Raw genomic sequence first — 17,065 nt, forward strand, 5'->3', positions numbered from 1 at the left:
ACATACGGTGGAAACATCTTTGGATTTGTTAAACTGCTTGTGTTTTGGGCAACGAATGTGCCTTTAGATTTATTTCCTCTTTTAAGATTATTACTCTTGTGGAAGAGAGGGACTAATCCACAAGAATTTTTGAAACCTTCAGTACAGCTGGATTAACAGCTCAAAAGCTGATTGTCCTGCTGTTTTCTGGTGAGAGTCAAAGATTGCTGTCCTCACAGAGTCTTCCACTCCAGACAGCTATGTCCTGTTGCATCTACCCATGAGGAAGCCTTATGCAGATTTCTTTCCTTTCAGGGTAGTTCAAGCAAGCTGTCAAACTACACAATACCATGTCTGTTCTTTCTCATTATGCCCTTTGAATTTGCACACAGAAGGCTGAGCAAAACCAGCTTTTGTACTTGTTTTGGGGCTAATTATCCTTTTCTGGAAACACTGTGAACATCATAACAGTGTTTGTGTGCTATAAGTTCTCTCCCAAACAGGGGACAGCTGGAGAGTTTAGACCGATAGGTACAGAACAGTTTGCCTAAAAACATCCTGTAAGATGTTGACTTACTGCGAAACATTTTATTAGACTGGTACTAGTATGGTAAATTTGTGCAATGTTTAGCTGGATAAAGGCATAGAACAGGGAGATAAAGCCAAAATAGATTCAAACAGTCAAGGGCAGCACACTGTCTGTTACATAAACCAGGAGGTAAAATGCCAGCAGTAAAAGAAAGAGTTAAAGTTGCTTGCTACTAGCTGAAAGTAATAACAAGAAAATCTGGAAATAAAGTCAGAAAAAGCTAAGCAGACCACCACTGACTTTTTCAGGGGAATGGGGGTGTAGGGCAGGAACAGGGTTAAAATACAGGTAGTCAAACACTGAGAACAGATTGCCAAGTAAGTTGGCAGAATCTCCATTCAAAACTGGGTATCACCCTTAACAGCCTAATCTAACCTTGAGGTTAGAGCTAATTTCTAAGCCAGCCCTGATTTCAAGACAAGGAGCTAGACCAGAAAACCTCCACAGGTGCCTTCCAACCTAAATTATTTTAGGATCTGCTGCTAGAAGGTCATAAGATGTAGGCATTCCAAGCAAGGGATGAAGATAACTACAATAAAGCACTGATATCACTAAAAAAAGGAACAGCCCATACCTGTTCATACAGAGATATTGGTATGGTTTACTAAGAAGAATTTATCTTAAACACAACTCAGTATCAACCTTTCACAATACTGGCTTGTACAAAGACACTGCTTCTGACTACTTAAATGGGAACACATATATTTATTTTTCTTTTATTTTCTTTGATTTTCACAAATGACAACTCTAATGGACAAAGAGAAACGCAAATTTAATTATCACAAGTTTCTGGAAACATACTGTCTTGGAATCCTAACAGGAAATGAGATTAAAACTTGGCATCAACAATTTTATGCAAAGATGACAAAATCCATCTGAATGATTTCTGCTGATTTCCCATTAATTATAAAATTGCCAGACTTTTTCATTTAACATTGGAGTTATAAAAAAAAAGAGAAGTCTATGGCATCCATAAAGAAAGCAAATATAAAAAAAATGATCTATATTCAGCCTCACTCTTAACTAGTTTGCCTTTGCCTTGTTGAGGGTATCTTGTTTTGCAGAACTTAAGGAAAGGGGAGAACTTCTTAATCAAATTTCTCAGAGATCAGCACACCTGTTCTGGGAACACATGCTAACTTTGTATAAGTACATATTGGGTGCTCACAACAGAAGGAATGGAGAGGACATGAAAGGAGAGAGCTAAAAATGGCATTTCCCAGAGAAAACATATGTTATGTCTCATTTCACTGAGTTAGCCCAATTTTCAGAATGGGAATTCTGTGTTCCTGATGCTAAAAAAAGAAGCACGGTTAAATGAGGAAGACAAATAACAAACACTGCTTGTGTTTTTCCCTCCAAAAAAGTATTTAAAAAAAGAGCATTAGGTAGGTTTCAATCCTACCAGTAGCTGACAACATTTCTGTCCTAGATTCCAAATACCATTTGATAGTAGAGTTTTCCCCAGTCCATTTGTTGAATTTCCACTCAAATGTCTATGCAAAGAAAAAGAACTGCTTTATAAGAACGTACCATGCAATATGACTAATTTAATTAATTTCTTTGGAGTGAAATTCTAAGACTACTTTTTATCGTAATTGTTCAGAAACATTAATTGTGTCACCTAAAACCTGGCTTTTTTCCATTAAAAGAATTCAGAATTTAGAGAGGCAGCACGGGGCATTCTCTACGATTGGAGACAGAGCCAAACAAAACCGAAATAATTTCAGCTTACAAAAAAGAATCTTTAGAAAGTCATGTGTCAGTGAAAAGTTGCACTGAAATCAGCCTTGCAGCCTCATACACAGGGAGCGCCGTAACAATCAAAATGAGGACTGCAAATGAATGATTCCCATTTTTTATATTGATCCATAGGCCATCACTTCTCATTTTCCTCAACCCTTCTCTTTACTCTAATTGCTGCCTCCCTGCCCCCACCCCTCTTCTTTTGCTGTCTTCTTGATTTCCTGATACCATCCTCCCCTGCAGTTCTTTGCCAGTAACTCATTAAGCCCAGCATCAACTGTCCTACTGCACCCCCATGGGCTCAATTAAATATCCCTTTCCTTTCTGTGTCTGCTTTCTCCTTGTTCTCTGTCACCAAATCCAGAAGACTGAAGTCCAGTCAGCTGATAGTCCTCACTCACTGGCTGAGACCCAGCACAGCAAAATACAAACAGAAGATATGAAATCAATGATAGCACAAACACACAGGCAGATTTAGTGACTCACTGAATAATTACAATGGAATCTTATTCACCAGTATGCCATTTTCGTGCTTTTAAACCCAATTTATACTCTTCACTCTGTATGTGTGTGTATATACATACATATATATTTATGTACCAGATTTGAGTTACATAAAAGGACCTGCCTAACAACAGAAATAAAATACTTTGAAAGTATAGTACCTACATCAACAATCAGGAAGTCCAGCCAACACCAAGCATTAGTGAAATAAGTCTGAAAACCATAGGCCACCCATTTTAGCACCATTTCCAGAATAAAGATGTAAGTGAAGATTTTATCAGCATAGTCCAGTATGGTTTTTATAGTCTTGCGCTGTTCGATATATATATCTTCAAAAGCCTGTGAAAAATGAGTGGCATGTAAGTCAGATATTCATAGGTCTTTGCAAACTACAAATTAAGTCAAAAGAACTGAGTTAAAAAATGGCAAAGTAAAATCACTTTTGGTTTCAGATGTTTTACCTTGAAAAGCCAGCATGAGCTGACATTACAATTGCATTCTTTCTGAGTTTTTGATTTTATCATTGCCTGACAATGGAATTACAATATAATGTCTGAAGTTGCCAGAAAGGTTTTTAGAAATTTCAACAATAGTTGACACAGAATTACAGTTTGTCACCCTGAAAAACCCAGCCAGGCTCAGTCAGAAAGCAGTCTCCTGACTATAATAAATTCATCTAACAAAAGTGAATAATGAGCTACAGTGACCAAATATTAAGTTGCTGCTGATCTTTGCTGAATTTCAATACTGAGTGTTGGTGGCAAGGTTTTGGCAGCAGCAGACTGCAAGCGTTGCCACTGTGAGAAGAGGCCAGCGGCTGCCCTGTGTTGGCTTTCCAGTGGACCCAACACAGGAAGTAGCTGAGCCCATCAGTGAAGCTGGTGGTGCCTCTGGGAAAACGTATTTAAGAAAGGGAAAAACACCACATGGTAGTATGAGGACTGAAGAAAAAAGTGAGATAAACTACTCTACAAACACCAAGGTCAGATAAGAAGGAAGGAACATGGTGCTTCAGGTGCCAGAGCAGAGATAATGACAGTCTATACCAAGTCCAGTGTCAATCAACAACCCAAAAGAATCCAATAATCAGTAGCTGTGTGAAGGACTAAAAGTCATGAAGAGTAGTATAATGGAATTCAAGGCTTCCTATGTAACAGTCTAGAAACACCAAAATGAAAACTAAAGCAAGAAATTAACTGAGAACATGATGAATTCGGTATGTGTACTGCTTTTGGGGACAATTTCAATTTAAAGTAGAATAACTGTTCTTTTTATTGCATACAATTAATTTTGTATGATTTTTATAATTTGTTACACAAGATTTTTAGTGTAATCCTTTTCATAAGCACCCTCACAACATATCACCTTGTACTCATCAAAAAATCATCTGCAGAATGTTATTTGACAGCAGAATTTCAATGACTTATTTTTACATGCAGTACCCAAAATATTCTGGGTGTTTAGTTCCAAGCTCTATTGTAAGCCAACCTTTGTATTTTTATTTTCTTAATGAACAAAGATGTGCTACGATACTATCTTTGATAAAATATTTTTTATAGGTACTATTTCTGTGGGTGAATGCTCTACTTACCAGAGCACCACTACTGAGAAGAATCATGAAGACAATGAATGTTTCAAACCAGTTGTGCTCTACTATCTTGTAGCACGTTTTTCGAAGGTTCCACCAGATTCTTCCTTTTGTGCTTTCCATATTGCCTTGACAGCATTTAAACTCCCGTACACAGCCTAATAATACAAAAAATGACAAATTGTTATATGGCAGAATTGTCATTATCCTGAAAAAGCAAAAACACTCTTAACTAGCTCCTGTTTCATGAAATAGTCAGTGCTTCAAATTACTGCATGCTACTTTAAAGCATCCTTACCTTCTTGATTTGATGCTTTGGATGTAGTAAAACTTGCATGTATAAAACTTTTCTACTATCCTGATGCTACATCAAGCTTAGAATCAAAAGGAGTCATCTAACTGAGCGAATTTATATTTATAAACATATTTTTAAAAATAATTTTTCATTTCTGTACAGATAAATAGGGAACGTGTAAGAATTGTCAGGGAGTAGAAACAAAGAGCATAAACACGTAGCAACTTTCACATGCACTAGTTCAAAAGTACAGCAGCTTCTGCTTTTCTGCCCTGCAGAAAAGCACCTGGGGGTGTTGGTTGACAGCCAGCTGAACATGAGCCAGCAGTGTGCCCAGGTGGCCAAGAAGGCCAACGGCATCCTGGCTTGTATCAGGAATAGTGTGGCCAGCAGCAGTAGGGAAGTGATTGTGCCCCCGTACTTGGTACTGTTGAGGCGGCACCTTGAGTACTGTGTGCAGTTTGGGGCCCCTCACTACAAGAAGGACATTGAGGTGCTGGAGTGTGTCCGAAGAAGGGCAACGAGGTTGGTGAAGGGTCTAGAGAACAAGTCTTATGAGGAGCGGCTGAGGGAACTAGGATTGTTCAGTCTGGAGAAGAGGAGGCTGAGGAGAGACCTCATTGCTCTCTACAACTCCCTGAAACGAGGCTGTAGTAAGGCAGGTGTTGGTCTCTTCTCCCAACTAACTAGTGATAGAATAAGAGGCAATGGCCTCAAGTTGCATCACAGGAGGTTTAGATTGGATATTAGGAAAAATTCGGAAAAATTTCTTCACTGAAAGAGTGGTCAGGCATTGGAACAGGCTACCCAGGGAAGTGGTGGAGTCACCATCCCTGGAGGTGTTAAAAAAAATGTGTAGATAGGGAACTCCAAGACATAATTTAGCAGGCATGGTGGTGTTGGGTTGACGGTTGGACTTGATCATCTTAGAGGTCTTTTCCAACCTTAATGATTCTATAATTCATGTCGTGGTTTAACCTAGCAGCTGGCAAACGAGACCACACAGCTGCTTACTCACTCTTCCCCCCCTCAGTGGGATGGGGAGGAGAATGGGAGAAAGCAAAACTTGTGGGTTGAGATAAAGACAGTTTAATAAGACAACAAAGGAAAAAAAAAAAAAAGAATGTGCAATACAAGCTATACACAACACAATTTTTATCTCACCACCTGACAACTGATTGTGTAGCCAGTCCCCGAGCAGCAATCATGTAAACCCACAGGTTCACAGCTCCATGTGAGCTTGTGGACTTCTCAGAACCTGATGAACTCCCGGAAAAAAGAAACAACAAAACAACTCCTGCCCCCCAGCCAACCCCCATTTATAAGCTCAGCATTACATCTATGATATGGAGTATTTCCATTGGCCAGCTTGGGTTAGCTGCCTGGCTATGCCTCCTCCCAGCTCTTGTACACCTACTCATTAGTCCAGCATGGCAAACTGGAAAAAGTCCTTGATTTCTTAGCAACAACTAAACCATCATTGTATTACCAACATCCTTCTGGTACTAAATTCAAAACACAGCAGCCACTGGGAAGAAAAGTATCACAGCCGAAACCAAGACACTTCGTAACAGTAGATCAAAAAGCTTGAATAGGATAGGAGAGTTAATCCTGGAACATATTTTGGTTTGAATTATTTTAATCATGACTTAAAAGGACAGTAAAATCTGTAACACCACAAAAATGGGCAATACATTCCTCTACAGTAAATTTCAGTAGTCCCCTAAACAATATAGCTATACAGAATTAAAATAAATCGAAACTTCTAAGGACATGCAGCTATGCTGCTAAGACTACTCAAATAAAAGCACAGGATCTCATTCACCTTTGCATCTCACATTATATTGATGCATCCCCTCCCCCTATTAATGGTGCAATGTCAAGACAGTAACCCTATCTTGGCTCAAACTTCCCAACCTCTGAATCATCCACTGGATTGCTTTCTAGCACTATGAAGGGACCATGGGTAATCACATGATTCTGGTTTAAATTTCTCAGGTTTAGGGTAGGGTTTGGTCTTGCAGATTTCACTACTGAGAATGTCATTTAAATCAACAGGATTACTGATTGCTGAGAATCAGTTTATCGATTTGTGCCTAGTGTTTAAAATATTATAAATGATCACACACACACACATATTTAACTTTGTATCACACAAACAGCTCCATGGACTTCAGTACAATTATGTAGAACAGGCAAAATTGGTCGTATCATAAGACTTGACAAACTAGGATCTGGGACTGCTGCTGCATGTAGCTTCCTTGAACTGCCAATGCTTGTTGCCAACAACCAAAATGTAATTGCTAACCCCAAATGTTATTTCCATACTTTCTGTACAACATACCTTCTGTAAAGCACGCCTGTAGCTCTGATGCTTTTTCTGGTTCAGTTTCAGCTTTTTCTTCTCCAAAGAGAGCTAAATTAACTGTACTTCCTTCAGATGAGCTGGAAAAATTCAGCTTCTGAAAATAAAATTCAGTAACACTTACACTTTACAAATATTTATGTTTTTAGAACTGTAAATAATTTTAAGCATGCAACATTGTGTACAAGTAGTAACAAGAACAATATTTGTCACCAGAAATACACACAAACATCCACATATAGCAGTCAATGCTGTTGAAATGTGTGTACATCATCCACTTTCTACCCAGAGATTGCAAGGCATATCATGTAATCTTTCACGGAATTTCAGAATTTCTGGTCTAAATATAGCACAGTGTTAGCATTCACCAAAGTGAACTACTACCAAGTAGGCTTTCTGATACACATTGTATTTATTTTGTTTTCTATTATTATTTTTTTACTACAATTTCTCTGGTGACATTTTGAACCAATACCACTTATACTGTATGCTTTAAGACAATGTATGTTGGTAGCTACTTTCATTGGAGCACTCTCCTCAACCTGAAGACAGTAAATCCTGACAGTAAAAAACTTTAAATTGTGAACTGTCAGGGTAAAATGTGCAAGTGGGAAAATGCAGCAGATTTTTAAGGACTGTTTTTAATTCAGTACCTATTATTTTTAATTTTAAAAAAAAAGGAAATTAATTATTAGTTCTTTTTCACTGGCCTCTTAAACATCAGTATGATGCAAGGTAAACACTTCTGGCATATATGACAATTTGTAATAAAATTTGATTACCTTTGGCCACAGATAATTTAGTTATTTTTCATTTTAAGATCACTCTTATGATCTAGATTGGAAAATGCTAAAGTAAAATGAGGATTAATATGAAACCTTGTTTCAGATGTGATTTTGAACATTACCCTCAACACATTAATAAAACAAAATTAAGCTTTCCCTGTCTTAACCCATAATTATCACTACCATATGAACACATTCTACTTTTTTTCATATATACTGCTAAGTTTCAAAAAGGAAAAGGTATGATAAATACATTTCAACTGGCATTAATTTGCATTCTTTTTTGCCAATGCACATATGCATTACATTGTGCATTCTGAAACTACCCATTACTCTGGTACACATACCTGTACAGTTAACACCCAAAAAGAAAGGATTTATTTTTTTTTTAATAATGAACATTACATAAGTCACATCAGTATGGAAAAAATTACTAATGAAAGAATAAGAGTTAATTTATTTTTTATTTTATAATCTGCATGTGTATTGCAAAAATCCATAGTCTGGAGATTTAACAGTGAGATGTGGTGTCCTGTACATTAATCTGAGTATGAGTACCAAACTAAGTTAAAGTAGTTTTGGTCACAGCATTCTCTGACATTTTACAACGTTATTATCAAGAAGTACTTAACATCAGTAATGAATTCACACAACTAAATGTCTGTAGGGAATGATGTAAGCACACTTTGTAAAACAGCCTCAGTTTTGTAGAATCAACCCCATTTTCATTAATTTAGCTAGATTTGCATGACAGAGATATTTAAGACATAAAAGCAGTCAAGTTACAGGCACTACCCAATCAAGATATATTTAGACCTCAACTGTGAAATGTCAAAGGACAAAATTTTTATAGGTATTAAACAAATTTCTTTTTTTTTTTTGCTATGTTTGTGAAAGAAGTCAGAAACAATTTAATAAGAAAAAGTAACCCAGTGTTCTGTATCAACATTTATTAAAAATTATTCAGTAATATTGCTTGCTTTGCTGCTACTTTAGAAGCTGATTAAGTGGAATAGAACCCCCATATTACTCGCATTTAATGTAAACACCTCTTTTCATTTATAGCAGCATTGATTTTAAAATACCAATATTCACTGCAAACATATTTTCCTACCACTAATTCTACTGAACCTGAGGATAGCATTACATACCTCCATCATTTTATTAATATGCTGCTTTCATCATTCCATGACATAGCATATATATTGCAAAATGTTGCAGCAGTGTTAGGTAAACTGAAATAATCACTTGAACTATAAATCCAATTGCTAATTTTAAAAATACAGTTTTTTAAGAGTAAGGATGATTTGTGTCGTACTGCTAATAAAAATTAAAAACAACATGAAGTACCCTGGGTCATTTGAACTGTAAGCTACTTAGTACACCGTTTGAGCAGATGACATGAATTCAACTGAAAGAATACAGATTTTTATGAATTAACAACATTAAAAGATGAACATCCATCAACGGAAAAGAAAATGAAAAGAATCAATGTGTTTAGAACATGAAGCTATATATCTCATTTAATACGTGGTAGAAGAATCAGAGAGTAGAGAATTTTTTTATTTTTAGTTAAGAAAGACAATTTTCTTGACTCTAGAAATCAAATTCGAGGCTCGGTGAACTATTTTGACATAAAGGTTGTCTGTTTCCTTCTTTCTTCTAAGGACAGTACAGGATATAGTCTTGTGCTTCAATAGTTACAGATTTAATTAAACATTAGTTCTCTTTTTCACTTGGGGTGCTCATATTTTCCACTAAAATGAAGGTATCAAAAACAACAAAATAGGTAACAAGCAATAAGGATAGAAGAGTTTCCTGTTCTAATAAAAAACTCGGTTTCTTTGCTATGTACAAAGCCTGAAGATATCTAACTAATTTTGTGAATCACTCCAGGAACAGGACTTTTGGGAAAGACAGAAGTGTTTATCCTTCACATTCCAGGGTGCTTAGCTGCTGTTCAAAGTTTACCAAACTAAGGTAAGAAGGCCTCGTACATACACTAAGGACTGGACTGAATGGGTCAATTCATGTACTCAGAAGTTGATATTAGACCTCAACTGTGAAATGTCAAAGGACAAAATTTTTATAGGTATTAAACAAATTTCTTTTTTTTTTGCTATGTTTGTGAAAGAAGTCAGAAACAATTTAATAAGAAAAAGTAACCTTGACATTTGCAAATCATCAGCTAAAACATTTTTGTTAGAGAAAATTCCCTCAATACAATACCTTTTTTCTTTTTCACTGTTGGCAGCGAAAAGCTATTCAGATTTTAAATACATTATTTTTTCCAATACAAATATGAACTGTACTGTTATAAGGTCAACATTTGGAGCTCCTGATCTTTCTTTTTTCCTGAAGGAGTGAAGGTACAATGGCACAACTAATTGCAAGAATAATGTTACTACTACAACTTGTCCCACTGAAGCCACTTAGGATTACTTCAGGTAATTAGTAAAGAGTCAATCTTTAGTAAGCATTGTCTTAAAAATAACAAATGGAAGTGTACACAAAATTGCAGATAATGACTTTAAAGAAAACTAATAAGAGCCATTAATAAGTAGGCCACTGATTATTCACATGGTGCAACCTACTGTGCATTCAACTTAAAAATAATTAATATTTTGATATTCAAATAGTAAAGGAAAAACTGACGTTTCCCAATGTCCAAAGCAAAGAACAAACATGCCAGCAATACAGCTGTTAATATGAGGAATAAAAAGGAAACATTGTCTTGTGTAATTTAAAAAAAAACAAACCCACAGGAAGTCTATGCTGCATATTCTCATCTCCTCATTTACTAAGGACCGACCCCTCTCTCTCTTTTTTCTTTTTAATTTAAGTAGACTGAGTCTCTTTTTGCTGGAAAAGGAGATAAAGAACTGCAGGAAAAGGTGAAAGACGATGCTGATAACAGCGCTTTGCAAAGTATGTTCAGGAACCTCTTAGAAGAGAGGATCCAAAAAAACGATTATGTAGAAACGCAACAGAAAACCTTGGCACACCTGTGTTATGCTGTTTATATTCCATCAATTGAACGTTCTCCTGCTTAATGAGCTTTATATTCAGCAGGAAATATCTCTTCAATGCAATCTCATTTTTCCACTTACTCTCAACTATTAATCAAACAACAAAAAAGACACAACGCATATTTTGTGTAATTATCATCTTTAGTACCTCAGCTTGACTTATTACTGAGTAGGGTACTCTTCAGTGTAAGCACAGTTGGTAAAGTCACTTTTATTGGATTTTTTTTTAAATCTTTTTCTGAAAAAATAAAAGTAAGTATGTCTATAAACAAGGCTAGCAAATTATTTACCTTTTAAAGAAACCTAAAGTATTGCCCATAGAAAATATGTTTTTTACCACACTAAAACCAAAACCCACCTCTCCTACTCTACATAACAGGAAAAAAAGTGGCATGCGTATCAATTAAAAAAAAAAAGCATCACCTTATTATATAAGGAAGGTTACAGTAAGACAATGTGACAACCAAATAAAAAAGATTCAAGTATTTTTCAGTCAAATGATTACAAGCCCTTGGTTTATTATTTTGCATGCTGTCCTACACCTGCCCAGATTCATTACAGCAGAAGCTTGAAGCAGGAGCAGCATCACATAAACAATATCCCTCAAATCAGAATCATCCCTCTGATACTTAGCACCAGTAAGATGGGACACTACCACATTCTAATCTCCCCTACTTAAGAGACTTTTCTAAAATGGTTTGGAAAAATCCTTAGAAAGATATTTTTCCATTCCATCCTTCTGAATAGATTACAGGCTCCCTGGGCACAAAAGAGAGACCTGAAATATTTCCAATACATAACATCGCAAAAGAATACATGAAAGATAATACAGGATTCCACCACAAAATCATGTGAACAAAATTTGCATTTGGAAAAGGAATACCTCAGTGACCCCTAAATGTCAAGGAGCAGAAATGTCCACCTACTCAGAAGAGATCATCAGGGATAAGAAACACATAGCTTGGTGCAGTTGAGGTTTGTTTTAAAGTTCTGGAGTTCCTGAATTTAGAGGTTTGGGAAGATACTAGTTTCATTCTGTCTTTTTAACAATTGTCTTCATTTTAGCCTTATCCTGGATTTTCCTAATTTTTATATTTCTTTCTTGCTTGAACTTCCTTATTTACATCTTTTTAAAACATCCAGATTTATTTAGACACCTACATAGAATCTGATATAGAATTTTTGCTTGAAATTATGTTTTATGTCTGTCTGAAAATAAATCAAATGGCTTAAGTTCAGAAAGAAACAATTATTGATGATGAAGAGTAAAACTGATATAAATGATTCCCTAACTTCCAATTTTAGACAGACACAAACTTCAGGAGTAGAATATAACTAAAATACATGCATATTCAAAAGAGCTATGCATAGGTGTATATTAAAAAAAAAAAAAGTTTGTTGCCAGGAGTGTGTATTTCATCTTATATTTTAGCTTATCTTATGTGAGAAAACAGGAATGTGAATTATAAAAACATTGTGAACAAATGTGAAACAATTTATATCGAAAGATATACACACTTTAGCATACAAGTAATTGTACATATGTAATATTGCAAAGGTACTGGTCAGATGAACATGATCAGAAAATGTTTATAATTACATGACAGCTAAAAATATGGTTCAACAGATGAACAAAAAAAGTCAAGTGAAGATTACCTTTCCATTTTACATAAAATCATAGGCTGTTAACCTCTTTTAAACTTGAACAGTCTTGATACTTAATAATTCAGTTAACAATAATAAAAACCTAAAAAGCATGCAGGTTATGTCACAGTAGTAGTACAGAAAATACCAAAGATGTAACAAGGAGAGAGGAATATGTTCGTGTTGCCCTCAACCATGCTGTGACGTGAGTCATGGGACTCGGCTTACAGAGCAGCTGTGCATGTTTCCACTATATTGCAATGAATGGGAAAAAATATATTGTAGCTGAAAAGCATGCAGGCCAATCAATCTCAATAGTGATCATATATGTATGATTTATTTAGGTAACCTGTGTAAACGTGCTGACACGTTGCTCTGCCTGGTTAAAAAGCACCAGATCTGCATTCTTGACTGATCCAGCTTGATTTTACTCCTGTGAGAAGTAAGAATGGTATGTAGTGAAGTTAAAACATGGTACCCTTCAGGTTGGTTGAGTTCTGGAAACAGCAGAAGTATGGATTCCTACTTATTCAAAAATCTGTTTTCTAAATACATCACACATTTGCAAAACATAACATTTATGGCTGTTGATTAGAGCTATGGATTCCTACTTATTCAAAAATCTGTTTTCTAAATACATCACACATTTGCAAAACATAACATTTATGGCTGTTGATTAGAGCTTTAAGCATATTCAAAGACATACCAAAAGGTAAAATTAGCAGAATATCTGAAGCTCATAGTTGTATATCGGACTTGGGCCTAAACTGAACAAAAAAAAGCCCACAAAAAAAAAAAAAGATCTATCTTTCATTAGTCTTCTGGTATAAATCTAATCTCACTTCTCACCAACGAACTCTCAAAAGCTCCTCAAATAATGCAGCTCTCTAACAACTCCAACATAAACTGCTCCCATTTAAAAGAAAGAGCTGAAATCCACAAAATAAAAGACAATTTCCTTACTGACTATGAACTAGTGTACATGAAACTTCTTTTGTTGTTAATTTAATTATCTCCTATGGCTGTCTTTCTTTGAACTATGCCAATCCTTAGCTACTTCTCCAAATTCAAGTACGTTAAAATTAATACTAGATAATACTATCTTGTAAACAGTTAATGCTGATGTTTACTTGAATATCAGAGGTAAGAAGGCATAGATTTTGTGACCCAATTCTTAAACGTAAAATAGTGAAGAACCAGGTGCCTTTAACTGCTGCATAATTTCCAGGTAAGCATTAGATTTAACAGACTTATCAGAGCAAGAGTAAATTACATGGATTCATCAGACATTCCTTCCACAAAACTAAGTTGTAATAAAACACACAAAGATGGTCAGTATCCTTTATTCAGATTAATAATACGTAAAAGACGTAGCACCTGTTGAGCAGACATTATAGCTTCCTTACAAAGAGCAGTTAATATTTTGAAACAAGTTATGAATATTGTTTGCTTTGCTTTTATGAGGCCTGTTAGTAATCTCAGGTCTTCTCAACCGAGAGGTCAACATAACATGTGGAGTAACAGAACCTTCAAAAAAGTCAAGTTTCAGGAAATGAGCTGCTGAAATAACAAATGAATGTAGTACTATTGAACACTGAACTCTACAACTAAAGAAACAACTAAAGAGCCACCCTCTTATGCCTTTAAAATTTAAGTTTAATTTAACTACACTTTGCTAGATCAAACTTATTTTCCAAAATTTGGAAATAATATGGGCATATTCATTGCCAGTTCAAATAAAAAACAACCAAAAATCTAAAAAGCCCATAATCAAACATAGAAAAAAACCCCAAATCCCAAAAGAAAACAAAACAATCCAGACAAAGCAATCCAGGGTGGAGTATGGCTGTCTGCACACGCAGTGACACTCCACTAATGTCCTTGCATCTTCAGGTGCCAGGGCAGCTGATACCAGACACAGTCAGCACTGGAGCCACAGCATAGCAATCTGAATTTTCAGTGTCTCTCAGGATCCTGCTGATATCCAGAATTTTTCTTCCCCCCTCAGCCTGCAGCTGCTGACAAACGACTACTTTCCAAAAGCTGACCCAATTTAAGATCAGGCAGTTGTCTTTGAAGCGACTGGCTCAAAACTACCACAAACCAGCAAGAAATCAATATTTTTTCATTCAATAGTTCTATTTTTTCTCATCATTTTTACTTGACATCATCACCTTATAGTACTGACATTGTTCCCTTGGCTTTCCCCCATCATTTTAACTTTACAACTCAAAAACTGTTTTCACTGCTCTCAGTAGCCTGAGTTAGCATCTCTGTTAGATAATCCAGTACAAATAATGCTGATTTCTGTAGAATCCAGTGAGCTTTAAAAATCAGATGTATTCATATTCTTTATCAATATATCCTCTAATTTTTTTAAATAGCAGTTAACTTACAGCCTTGCTTCATGGAAATATTATTAATATATACAAAAAAAAACATGTCGTTTGTTTATTCTGTACACATATATTAGTTTGTCTATCCAACCAAAAATTTGGAAAAGCTTGTTTTTCAAAACCCTTTTAGAAGTGGGTTTGTGTATGTTTATATAGTTTTGCCTGGATTTCCTGCTCTCTTCAGCTTCACTTTCCCACTTCAGTTTATTCACTCTCAGTACAGTCCAACAATCTCAAATCACAATCACTTTCTATTTCTAAGCAGGAAGAGCCATACTATGAAAGAATACAACTGGTATTATTCATTCATACAAAAATATTAAATATTTAAATTTTACCTCCTTGCTTTCCTCCAAATCTGAGTCACTGCTAAACTCTTCTGTATTTAGATGTTCAAAATCAGATTCTCCAACAGCTATTGGTACTGTAACAGTAAGGCTTGGGTTGTTTATGAATGATGTATAATCACTGCCACCTATAACAGTGGCCATTCCATTCTCATTTTTGTGACAATTTGTATCTCTCCTTATTTCAGCAATGGTACAGTTGGAAATGCAATGGTCTTTCCCATCATTGAACTGATCTGTTGCTGTTCTTTGATTTACAACAGCTTGTTTCCCCCAACAAGACTTTCGGACACATTCACCTGCTTTTTCCTTCACATAATCTATTCCCTTCTGAATTCTTGCAACAGCAATCTGTAAGTTGTTCATCTCACTATCGTCCTCCTTGGGAGAAAGGCTGTCTGAACTAAATGAACTGAGCAGCAAGGCTAGAAAAAGGTTCAATACCTAAAAAAAAAGAAAACAAAAAAAGACAACACAGCTGAATTTTTCATTCACATGCTTATTCTATCACCCATTATAAACAACTTAGGCTTCATGTTTTCATTTTCTGTATATGATTCTGGAAATGACACAGTAAATAAGATTTAAATGCAATTTAAGCACAAAACCTGCCCCATATCCCAATGCAAGGATTTTTGTGGTTTTGCATTATTGTATCACTATGAAGACCTTCGTAAATTCTTTTTCTGCTTGTGTTTGTGGAAGGTCAGAAATAAATGATTCTTTGGTACAAACTGCACACATCCAAAATGTTTACTTCTCTGGCACAGCGAAGCACTCTGCAACAGAAGACATAGCTCATCTGTGCAGAAGACAGCTTTCTTAAGTGCTGGTCCAAACTCCCATGAATATTTTGCTGTATGTGATGTAAAAAATGGGAAGCATTTTTTCAACTAATCTAACCCCCAAGTCATTCTCTTTCCACAGCAAGACAAAACATAGAACAGGTGGTAGTTGTACCAGCCCAGAGTTTACCAGGAGCTCAAATGGCACTAAGGTAGCTGCAGAGTAGCAGTTGTTAAAGCCTTTAGATCAGCTCTTCTATGCAGCTTTGAAGACAATGGGGTAAAACTATGTGTTGGGAACACAGAGAGACAACTGGATAACAGAGCCCTGAACACACGGCAGGGATTGTCTACTCATGTAAGAAATTCTACTAGAGCTATGGTATAAAATCAGAATACATTAAATACTGTGGAAAAATTCACAGAGATGGATACTTCATTCCACAAAGCAGTATCTTCTGGTTTAGAAAACTATTTAAGGAAGATGTTTTGCTTGGTCAACCAATTTCACAATTCTCTTCATTATAAGACAATAGATCTGTAGAAAATCCTGGTACAAGTGGCTGTGCTACTAGCAGTAATGCATAACAGGTTTAAAAGACAATTAGCTTATTGCTGTTGTTAGAAATTTTACTCCCAATGAATGCCTCCAGGATGGCTAATTTAAAATCTCTCTTGCTACTGACAGTTGCCTAAAGAAAAGACGAAAAGTAATAGAGGAAGACTCAGTAGGCAACGAAAAAAGCAGAGCAAAAGGCAGAGCAATGAAGGCCTCAAATACCGGTGAGTTAATAAATATATTTTAAAAGACAAATTTATGCATGGTAATGTACAAACTGGTACACATGGGATGCTTTCCTCTGAGGGAGAAAAAGAAGATATAATACAGACAACTTTAAAAGTCTCTGTAGAAGGCACTTAGGAAATAGGAAACAAAAATATGAAGAGGTGAAACAAAATGTGAAGTATTTGAATCTGGTGTTTTTGCAGAACTGCTGCCTTCCAATTCAAGT

At 35.8% G+C, this 17,065-nt stretch overlaps 1 protein-coding gene and 1 long non-coding RNA gene across 2 annotated transcripts in view; one reads left to right on the top strand and one right to left on the bottom strand.

Annotated features, from left to right (window-relative positions):
* Window positions 1-17,065, top strand: part of LOC142362459 (uncharacterized) — a 69,637-nt gene that overhangs the window by 48,814 nt on the left and 3,758 nt on the right. The window contains exons 3-5 of the long non-coding RNA XR_012765089.1: window positions 12,869-12,975; window positions 15,456-15,620; window positions 16,741-16,835. This is a non-coding gene — a long non-coding RNA (uncharacterized LOC142362459). The remainder of the gene's footprint in view (window positions 1-12,868; window positions 12,976-15,455; window positions 15,621-16,740; window positions 16,836-17,065) is intronic.
* The window catches only part of LOC104328993 (sodium channel protein type 3 subunit alpha-like), an 80,744-nt gene that overhangs the window by 11,715 nt on the left and 51,964 nt on the right, over window positions 1-17,065 (bottom strand). Inside the window, exons 17-20 of the mRNA XM_075431097.1 lie at window positions 15,259-15,711; window positions 7,046-7,163; window positions 4,410-4,564; window positions 2,984-3,157 (exon numbers count right to left, since the gene is read on the bottom strand). Of these exons, the coding sequence (XP_075287212.1) occupies window positions 2,984-3,157; window positions 4,410-4,564; window positions 7,046-7,163; window positions 15,259-15,711 (900 nt within the window). The remainder of the gene's footprint in view (window positions 1-2,983; window positions 3,158-4,409; window positions 4,565-7,045; window positions 7,164-15,258; window positions 15,712-17,065) is intronic.

This window comes from Opisthocomus hoazin, chromosome 9 (genome assembly GCF_030867145.1).
Source record: "Opisthocomus hoazin isolate bOpiHoa1 chromosome 9, bOpiHoa1.hap1, whole genome shotgun sequence".
Classification (NCBI taxonomy): Eukaryota; Metazoa; Chordata; class Aves; order Opisthocomiformes; family Opisthocomidae; genus Opisthocomus; species Opisthocomus hoazin.